Raw genomic sequence first — 11,369 nt, 5'->3', positions numbered from 1 at the left:
AGCCTAGAATATTGCACCTTTTCACAATATTCTAATTTTCTGAGATTGTGGATTTGGGGTTTTCATGAGCTGTAAACCATAATCATCACAATTATGACAAATCACGGCTTGAACTATCTTGCTTTGCATGTAATGAGTCTATCTCATATATTAGTTTCACCTTTTAAGTTGCATTACTGAAATAAATGAACTTTTGCACGATATTCTAATTTTTGGAGTTTCACCTGTATATTTTACACACACGATTTCGAGCAGCCCTGCCGCCATGGTCGGGAAGTGATTAAAAAAAAAAATTAAAAATTAAAAAAAAAAAAAGTTAGTAAGTAATGTTTAGCTTAAGTGACTTTCTCCTTTCATACTGTATTGGGCGATAATTTAAAAACAATAGGCCCTAGGTGCATGCAACAAGTATTGGTAAAAATTAAAATATCTTCAATCAAGGAAATGTCTGTAAATACATTGTAACTGTTCTTTATGGAAAAAGCAAGTGTTTATCATGTAGGAGGACTGCTCGAAAGTCACTAGCTCCTAGTTCTGTTCTCATATGACGTTTAAGGCAGATCTTCAGCATAAGATCTCTTTCAGACAAGCGGTAATGCTTACCACCCTCTGGAAAAGGATTTGATGTGAATTGCTTTTCAGAGGGTGGCAGCGCAGCAGCTGACAGGAGTTCAGGATGTGCTACTCATGTCTCCTGATGCCTGTTTTTAGTTATTTTTATAAATAGCACAACAGCACCTTTACAATGTGGGACCACGCCACAACAGCAAACCCAGTGTTTTCCTCACAGTTGTGTTGCAGTGCAGCCCTATTGATTGATCTCAATGGGTAAATCTGACTGGCAGTGCTTGCTGTCTGACACAGGTAGAGTGGAAGGGATGAAACATACTCTCCCCCCTGTCCAATGACACATGTGTAAATAAGGCGCAGGCCCTTTATGAAGTGCCCACTCATTATATGCTAACTTTGCCAGCATCTGGTATCCCCTGACTGACCTTAGGCAGGCCATATATTATACAAATATCTTCTACAGATTTCATTTATATTTACCAAAAACCACATAATACGAGGTTAAACCTAAACAACACTTTAAACTATGTAGCGCAAGGGCCTGCATTTGTAGATACAAATTGAAAGTGTTACTAAACCCCAGATCCTGCATTCACTATATCTTCTCTCCCACAGTACACAGAACATGGAAATGCAATTATTTTAGTAAATTAAAACGGCAAAATATCTTTTCTCATCAGCAGTATATAGTAGTCTTGTGACTTCTATCAGTGTTCAGCTGAGCACAAGTTAAAGCTTGTAGGAGGAGTTTTCATTTAATTTCCCTGACTGTCCTAGGAGGCTGCACAACGCCTGACCCTCTGTCTGGACAGTGCTGATGGCCCTGTGCTGATCACATGTACCCTTCCGAAGAAGGATAAAAAAACTCTCTAACCATACACACTAAACTGAGCATGTGCAGTGACTCCTGGAGTGCTGTACTATCAGCAGATGGATTGGGGATAGTAGAAAAAGGGGAGGACCAGAGAAGACAGGATCAAACAGCCTTTTTACAGAATGCAGAGAATTAACCCCTTAGGTTCCATAGTGAGTATAACAAGCATACACATACTGATTTTACTGTTGTGGGTTTAGTAACACTTTAAAGGTAGATCTAAAAAAAAAAATTGTACAGAAAATTGGCAAAACAATTGTATAAGGTATGGCCAGCCTAACAGTCTGTGCAATCTGGTATCCCCTCACCAACACAACCTATGAAAGTAACAGTCAGCTGCATCCATTCTCAGATATCCGTCCCTAACCACAGCTATCTGCTCTGTGTGCGACTACATGCAAAAGGCAGCAGCAGCCGCTGTCAGCCCACCATTGGAATAAATGGGCAGAGCGGGCGCTAATGATCGCTAGATCTGGTCATTTCAGCAGCAAGAATCCACCAATTCTCCCTACAGGAATGCAGCGGCTGCGTGTAGCCTACTGTGTGAAAGAGGCCTAAGGGGTTTTTTGTAAGCACTGGAATTAAAGTTCCATTGTTGCAGAGATTTCAAACTTTAAAAAACATAAAAATAAAGGCGGAAAAAAAAATGCAAACAAAAGAGCAGTCACAAGCAGCATTTTATTGTTATTCCTTTCAATTCCTAACAATATCACTAGAACCTAGAAGAAAGCATTTTATATTCCAAATATACATATGTAATGTAATGGCAGATGGAAATGTGACACTCATATCAAGAAACACAATTATTATAAATAAAATAACCAAGCAGACTGATCTGAAACAATCCACCGCCAGTCTTCTAGCTCAGGTGGCTGTTGTGAATGAGCTTTTTTTAAACTGGACGTCAGAGTTAAACTGACAAAAATCAAACATTCATAGGTGGACAATAAAAAGAACTATTGAAATACAAGTACCACATTACTAATAAATAAAGTGAAAATCTATAAAAGAAAACAACTCCTATTTCTCATTAAAAAAACAAGTGGCACACTATACTTATCAGGAATTGTAATTAAAGAAAACTTCCACCACAAACCATTAATTAAGTTCTTGGTGGGGAATGATGGGTACATTTTGCACTTTGCGGTCCTTGTGTAAATGTCCAGTGGTAGGTTTCCTCCCCTATACATGCTGCTGGTCTTGGTGTTAGAGGATCACCATCAAAGTTTAGTAAGCACACAAAGCAAGAGCAGTGTACTCTGCAATGGGAGGAACTTCAAAGTTGTGTTCATTCACACCAGAACTGGAAAGTAATAAACCCCTTATATATAGTTTACCATCACTCTCCATCAAAAACAAAAATAATTTTCAGTTGAATGTTTTCTAACAGCAAAGATTGGCAATGTTCTTTGAATATGAATTTGACACAAAGTCTTAATTTTATGTACCGCTTTTGTGTTAGCTTCTCACTGACATTCAATACAACTTTTTTTTATTTTATGATTAAATCTCCAGATGTGAACAACAGACTCCAGCACATCAGGATCATTTGCTTTTATAGAGAAAGGCAGGTACAATTGTCCAACTACTTCTCATTTTTTCAATAATTTAGTACAGAAAATTGGATAGTGACTGGTCCTTACAAAAATCATTTGGTCCCTTGATAAGCTGAATGATAATGTAATCATTCTCACCTATCTAAAATAACAAACAGGATTCTATACTCTGGAATTCTCTCCATGATTTTTCCACTTTTGAATAAGTGCTTGTAAAATATATTAGGCCTGTCGCACATGGAACGGTTATTTGAGCATCTTTTTTTGGAAGTAATTTCAGGCATTTGTTTCCTGCATATTTATGCATTAGTTTGTTAATATTTATGCTCAAATGCACATATTTGCGCAAACAATGCATAGATTACTGACCAAAAATGCAGATTTTTCTATTTTTTTTACTGAAGCATACACAGCACACTTCTTTTACACATCTGTGTGCAAAGACACATTTTAAATAATGGGCTACATTTTACCTCAGTAAAAAAATAAAAATAAAATGCTGTACTGAGCTTTTTCAAGCTGCAGTGTGCAAGAGGCCTACAACTGCATCGTTTACATTATTTAATGCACCCTGCAATAAAAAACACCTGGGTACAGGGAACACGACCTGCCCAGGACTTCTCATTTTCATCCATGAATACCTGTCATGTTCCAAACCATTTTGTTGCCTAGATACAGTATGCCTTACAAGATAATTGATGACCTGGGAGTAAAATCTTCTCTCCCATTTGTAGGATACCAGTATTCCCAGATCCACCCATATGGTGTTCTGTAACTAATGGCTTGGAGGCTGCAAGAACAGGTGAGTACTTCACTATCTGGCACCTTTTACTGACAGCATCACTTGGCATAATTCAAATTAAAAGAAACGTACGGGATTGAGAAAAAACATACATACTGTACATGTGGCTGCAGCATCAGTCCAATGTTGCAGCTGTCCCCTGCAAACTATAAGACTGAGTGGTCACATGACCGCCGATTGCTCAATTCTTGATTTTCAGTGAGCAGAGAGCAGTGGCTGTCAGTCACCAGCTCTCAGCTCTGTCCCTCAAAACACTCACTGGAGCGCTGGACTGTGCAGGGGGTGGGAGCAGCTGGCTCAGACCATCAGCAGCATACCGAGAGGCCGAGCCAGCTGTTGGTCAGCCATTTGGGTGGATCCCAATATTATTGTTGAGATCCTTGCAGAGCCTGGACTGACTGTGATGTCAGCCGACAGCAGACTTGATCCCACTGTTGGCTGAATCAGGGTCACAGGAGTGCAGAGCAGAACTAAGCGCACTCCCAGAAAAGAGGTAGGGCCAAAAGAGCTTTGGCTGTGCTTCTCCTTGAAGTCCCCCAAACACTTCTAGCAGCTTGCCACTGCTGTCAGTCAGTGGCCCTCAATGAATAAAAACAATCGAAGAAACGTTTACGAATTAATTTTGGTTTTTGACATTTTTAAAACCACCATTTACTTTTTTCCTTCCAATTTTGAAACATTACTATAACAGCAATTTTAGGGTTAAAGATCTCTTTTTGAAATAACAAGGTATGTTATATGTGGGTTCACTCAGCACATTATATTGTGACAAACATCTCTAAAAATCTCAATGTACTCCATGCAGCTCCTTTAGATCTACCAACAAGCATGTAGAGTAAGGGTCTACGTGATTGGATACAAATTGGATGGATAATGTATGTAGATCCTTATATTAGATTTTTGGTAAATCTATAATTGATTGTACAAAGACTGTAATGTGAATGATTGTAAACCTTAGGAATAAAATACAGTTACTCACATAAAACAGTTTGACTTCAAAATGTACTATCACACAACCCCCCTAAAAAAAAACCACCTAAAAAAACCAACACTGACAACAGCAACTCATGTAACCACCAAGTACTAGGTGTAGGCCAGTGGACTCCCAGGGCTGGATGTGGCCCATTGCTAGCCTTCATCCGGCCCTTGGAGAACTTTTTCTCCCAATGATATGAGGCACCATTCCTTCCACCAACACCAACAGTGGGGCATAATTCTTGCCACGGACCGTAATGATGGGGCGCAATTCCTCCTACTAGTATCAATGATGGAGCACTATTTCTCCCATTGACAAAAACTATGGGGAACTTTTCCTCCCACTAATACCAATGATGGGGCACTACTCCTCCTCCTACTGACCACCAACCCTGAGGTCGTGTTTATTCTAAACTATGCTGGACCCGGGACATTTTCTAGCTCACTAGCCACAATCCGGCCCCCCTAATGTCTGACAGACCGTAAACTGGTCCTTTGAGTGAAAAGTTTGGAGACCCCTGGTGTGGGCAATTAAAAACACAATACAACTAAGCACTAAAACAACATTTAGAAAGGATATATATTGTCGTGTATAGTGTAAAAGCTACTCCTAATGTCTTCTGGGATAACAATGACACTTTCTTCATTGCAATATTTTTCTTGTATAAATGAGCCAAGAAGACTTAATCACTAATACATACAGTAAGACTGAGGTTTGTTTCTTCCTTCCTAATACAGTTCATGCACCACAATCATTTAAAGGCTGTAAATGGCGTAATTTATATCACTGTATAGAACAGAGAATCAAAAGCAAGAACTAAAACATTTTTCTGGTCCCCATAATTCTTATAGGATATGAAATTTATTTGAATTGTAATTATCCAACAAACTTGCGCTCACGTATCAAAATTAAAAAAGCAGCTAGCACAATCAGTAGGCAAGAAATATAATAATATAAAATTAGTGCAGCGTTACCATTCCCCTGACGAAGTCTTTTTGATGACGAAACGCGTAAAGTGGAGTCACGGTGTGTGACATCATTGCGTACTGGCATGGACATCTTGTTGGTTGGAAACACTGTATTGACATGCTGGTTTTTACTATGAAAATTTAAGTGCAATACTGTGAATAAATTCTGCTTTACGATACTACACTACGAGATGGCATTTTTATCTTATGTGGTGTGTTGCCTGGAGAGGGATCTGTTATTTAAGAACTTGACATTAGGAGAAGCATTGCACACAGATTGGACTGTTTGAGAAGCCAGCTGGAAAAAAAAAAAAAAATCAGCAGCTACAAAAACTGTAGCTGTTGACTTTTAAAATACAGACACTTACCTGTCCCTCGGTCCAGCGGTGTCCTCTCCACCATTGGTTTCACCGGCAGTCTTCTCTCCCTGGCGCCGGCATCTTCAGTGTGGGCACCTGGCTGTGACAGCTTGCGGCTTCACAGCCGGGTGACCACTGCCCATGCGCGAGAAGCGCTGCACTTTGTGAATGGCCCTGTAGTCTTCTGGAACCTGCCACATGTCCCAGAAGATTACGGGGAGGGAGGACAACTTCCGCTTCCAATCACCTAGGTGATTGCAGCGGAAGTGGAAGCAGCTACCTTTCAAATTCGGGTACCCACTCCCCCCCCCAGATCCCCAAAGGTGCCAATTCTTAATGGGGAGCGGGGGACAAAGCATTAAAGCAGAACTTCCCCTTTTGGGTGGCTTTAAGTGTAGACATCAATGAACCAGTTATGTATTAGCAGTATTTTATACAACAGAAAAACAAGTCAATGAATCTGGGAGTGCGTTTTGCTTTCTTTAGCACACCTTGTTGCCCATCAAGCTGCTTTCAGGTCATCTCAAAGTAGATAAAAAATTTAAGGCTCACATTTAAAATCACATGGAGCGCACTAAATTTAAAAAATTGGTTGTTCTCCAAGTTTCAATAACCCCCAAAACTAGAATATACTCTGGGTTAAGCAAGGCACTCAAACGTTTGGTCCTTTATGGAATCTAAAGATTTTTCCAACATAGATTCATACAAAGTATAAATGATGATCACACTATGTAAAAATGTAGGCACATTGTGTGGTTTTATAAGATATATATATATAAATATATAAAAACAAAATAAAAGTGCAATAGCTTCAAGGCAGTTGTGAGTTTCTACACATCTGTAAAGTATTGTTGTGACATATTTATTGTGTTATTAAAACGCTCAAATGCAAAAATCATATAGTTCTGCAAACTTCAGCACTTATCATGTTTGCTAGTCTTTATAGACCTATGGCTGCCTTACATCTTTGAAAATGCTACCTTCATTGCTTCCTTTTTTTTCAGGTGGCCAACATTCCCGTACAGGGTCCCATGGGGCCAGATTTGTGTGCGAGCTTCCTACTGGCACTGTGGATACGTTTCCTTATGTCCACAGAAAAAAAGGTATCTACAGTAGCAAGCCACCCCCAATCCTCCCTTCTCCCTGTGTCTGAGCTGTAGTGCACTGCGTATGATAAACACTCGAACACACGCTCCTCTACCTGGAAGATTAAGGAAGTGGTGCTGAGCAACCTGAATCTGGGGGAGGTGAACAGGTAAAGTATGTGTTTGGGCACAATGGGGCATAAACAGGGGTGGACTGACAACTCATGGGGCCCCGGGAAAAAGGGGATCATGGGGCCCCTGTGTCCTTGCACACACTCAAACCACACCCGAAAAAGTCTATGAAAGGTACCAGGGGCATCTCATGGGGCCCCCTACTGACCCCGGGCCCTTGGGCAGTGCCTGAGTTCCCAAATGGTCAGTCCACCCCTGGGCATAAAATATGTACTGGGGCATGTCTTATACATTGTTGAACTGCATTAAATCTAGAAAGTTTAGGTATGGCAATTTTTACATAATTACATTGGTTCAGCTTTGACTAATGTAAGTATGTATGTACCATACCTGTGGGATCCCTGCTATTACAGTGATCTCCACCAGCTTCCAGGTTCTGTACTGAGTGACTTCCCTGCTGCTTTAAAATGTGACTTCAGTTGCTTTTTTTATTCCAAATGCATGCTTTTTTTTTCTAAACCTACAGCAGATATCTTTTAATTATCCATCGCTCATGGAATTATATATATCTCCATGCCAATCGATTCATATAGATTTATTTTATTACATCTTTATAATACCTTTAACAGGAAGTGGCAAAACTGACGCAACTCAGGTTGGAGTTGTATATAAAGAGGTGAGATACTAGTGGGGACATATACAGAAGATGTACCCTTTTCTTTGTGTAAAAAAGGGCAAAGGTGTTAAAAATAAATAAATAAAATAGAGCGAGAGAAAGACTTGGGAGATCTACTGTAAGTGAGACTAAACACACTAAGCATCACCCCGTGTAATAAGTCCGTGCCTCACAATAAGACTAATGAAACAATGTTTAGCAATAGTCATTCCCCACATTGATCACTGAATGTGACAGCGCAGATCGCTGGGGATCTCCAATCTGCATAGCATGACTGGCTCAGTTTCTGTAGAGCTGTAGAACCCCAAAATTCTAAACACCTTTCATCTGTATTTTGTATTTCAAAATGGGGCACACAACATATAATTCCTATGTCTGTCAAGTGTCCCTCAAGCAGGCAGCCAAAAGCAGTATACTGAAACAAATGGTTCAGTACACAGAAGCTGCTAAGTAAATGTCACACAGAACTTTACAATATGATGCCAACACACCTGAGTGTACTATCCCACAACATAGCTAATTGTAAATACAAAATTAAGGCTCAATTCACTAAGCTATAAAGCTTGTGTAATTCGCCATTTTTTTAATTTTTTTTATTTCCAGCCATGTAATCGGTATTTTCAACTGCCAATGAACGTCATTGCTAAAAATAATAATTACGTCATAATCAACCTGTACAGCTTAGTGAACTGCATCCATTACCATTTTAAAGCTAAACTCCCAACAAACAGCTGTTTCAAATAAGAATATCCTGTGTGTGTGATCGGTTTTATCAGAAAAAGAATTTGGCATTTTTTTTTGCCAGTCTTACAACCCCGAAGAAATAAAGCTTTTGAGGGTCACACACACAGTATGAAATTTGATGTGTTCCTCCTGCAGTGGTAGATGTGTCCATCTACGCTGTGTAACGTGAATAGAGGAATCTTTTAGACATTTTTTTTTTTCAGTCTGCAAGCTGAAAGAAAATAAAAACAATATGTGTATGGCCAACTAAGTCACCTTGCTGTCCCCAGCCTACTGAAAGGACAAAAGAGAATCAGTAGAATGAGAATATCGACACTCATGTCCGCAAGCTCCTGGAGTTACATTGACTGCACTGGGCAATCCAGCACAACCTGACTGGTTCAGGGTACTGCCTCTTCCTCCCCCAGTCTAAAACCTGCTGTGCAGATCATTCCAGGAAGCTAATATAAAGACAAACTTTATATACTGGCTATATTTAAAAATACACTTAAAGAACTCTATAATTACTGCAAAATTGAATCTGTAGTTTTTTTTTCATAGCTGCCTGGAGTTCAGCTTTAATGGTACTAGTGCAAAAATGCTGCAATGTTAGTTTTGTGGGTAGTGCGTTCCATGGTAATGGAATATTTTTTTTCACCTATCTCAGCTGGTTTTAAAACAAATGCGTTTTAGGTTCTGGTTTGCAGGGCAATATTGCCAACCATGCTGTGTATACACGGCCTTGTATAAACAAAAATAAAAAAAGTTCCCTGAAAGCACCATGAGGGTTCAGGGACATCTGGCTCCTGTATCATTGACTGCAGCACAAGCGAAGTTTAAACAAACTGGGCATACATTAATGATACCTTGCAGGTGTGCCGATTTGAAATACTGATGAGCAAAGTTTTTCTATAAATAAATTACTATTTTACAGAAGGGTGCCATGATAAAATGCTCTGTAAACCATAAGAACAAGATGCATGTTTGTAAACGTAACTGCTTTGTTACCTAAAATGGAAAATATCAGCAAAAAAGAGTTTTAACTGCGGTGATCCAGCTATCACAAAGATTCAAGAAACAGGTGCTAGTTGTTGCATGATATGGCTTTAGGCTAAAGGTGCATAAGGCTAAACAGTCCACTCATCAAGCATTCATCAATTAAAAGAAGAATAAAAATCTCAAAATAAAGTCTTGCTCTTAAAATCTGAAACTAGTCCAGACTAATTTTGTTACAGTCCAAATATGTTCTACTTCATCCAGTGTTAGAGAAATGCATTCTGTTTCCTCTAAGGATGTAAACAGCCATTTTGCTGAGATTACAGCAAAGCACTTGCTCCACTTCAGCACCTCACCACAGTACTGCAAAGCAGAAGTGGACTCCATATACAAATGTTACTGGCAGGACTTCTCCACACGTCAATGGAGCCCTAGAACCCAGAACCCATAAACATGTCTGACTTGGTGGAATCATCAGTGCTTCCCTGCGACCCATCTTTTCCCGGTAAGGACCGACCAGGCTGGATCTATATGAAATAGAAACATACAAAAGTTGGAAATTAGATCAGCAGGCATCTGTGACAACTTAGAAAATGACCATAGTTTGTGTTGACTATACAACATTTTCAGTTCTTATATATATATATATATATATATATATATATATATATATATATATATATATATATGCACACACACACACATATATACACACACACACAGTGAGGAACAGAAGTATTTGAACACCCTGCGATTTTGCAAGTTCTCCCACTTAGAAATCATGGAGGGGTCTGCAATTCACATTGTAGGTGCATTCCCACTCTGAGAGACAGAATTAAAAAAAAAAAAAATTCAGGCAATCACATTGTATGATTTTTAAAGAATTTATTTGTCTTGCACTGCTGAACATAAGTATTTGAACACCTAAGAAACAGCAAGAATTCTGGCTCTCAAGGACCTGTTACTGTGCCTTTAAAAAGTCCACCTCTACTCCACTCAATCTAACTTAGTAGCACCTGTCTGAGCTCTTTAACCTCCTTGGCGGTATTCCCGAGTGTAGCTCGGGGTAACATTTCAGTACCAAAAGCGGTAACCCCGAGCTACACTCGGGAATACCATGCGGCGCTGCTCCGGCATGTGTTCTTCACTTACCTTACCCTGCGATCCCACGATGTGTCCCCTGCAGCGTCCCCGGCCATCTCCTCCGGCCGATGCCGGCATCCGGCTTCTGTGTCCTGTCCCTGTGACGTCGGGACGTACGGGCGCCGCCGCCGGCGGGAAATTTAAAAATTTTAAAAAATGTCTTTTTTTTTTTTTTTCATTTTACACAGTAAAACATTGCTGTTTCAACCAATTTCACATACATTTTGTCCCTAGTGCTTTGTCCTGCGCCCTGCCTGCATTTTGTCTGTTCTTTCTGCCTGGAAACTGAGAAATGTCCATGGCGTCCAAAAAGTGTCCCTTTAGGTCAAAAGCGGTTTAGACCAGCTAGAGAACAGCGATAGTAAATCAGAACCACTTACAGAATTGAGTGATAATGATTCGTGGGGGAAATTCGTCATCAGAAACTGAAACCGATTTTGCGACTGAGCTCAGCAATGTGCGAACTTGGCGCTCTATTTCACATTTCAGTGTTTTTGGTTTGATTATAT

General features: G+C 39.8%; 1 protein-coding gene across 3 annotated transcripts in view; it reads right to left on the bottom strand.

The window, feature by feature from the left end:
- Positions 1-2,103: 2,103 nt before the first annotated feature.
- The window catches only part of INPP5K (inositol polyphosphate-5-phosphatase K), a 75,673-nt gene continuing 66,407 nt past the window's right edge, over positions 2,104-11,369 (bottom strand). For all 3 annotated transcript variants that reach the window (XM_089657915.1, XM_089657923.1, XM_089657926.1), the window contains one exon: positions 2,104-10,244. In XM_089657915.1, coding sequence (XP_089514041.1) covers positions 10,149-10,244 — 96 coding nt within the window. In that variant the 3' untranslated portion in view covers positions 2,104-10,148. The remainder of the gene's footprint in view (positions 10,245-11,369) is intronic.

The sequence above is a fragment of the Staurois parvus genome, unplaced genomic scaffold (assembly GCF_062004578.1).
Source record: "Staurois parvus isolate SC_StPar_1 unplaced genomic scaffold, SC_StPar_1.0 ptg000029l, whole genome shotgun sequence".
In the NCBI taxonomy this organism is placed as follows: Eukaryota; Metazoa; Chordata; class Amphibia; order Anura; family Ranidae; genus Staurois; species Staurois parvus.
This window is presented reverse-complemented; position numbering and strand designations above follow the sequence as displayed.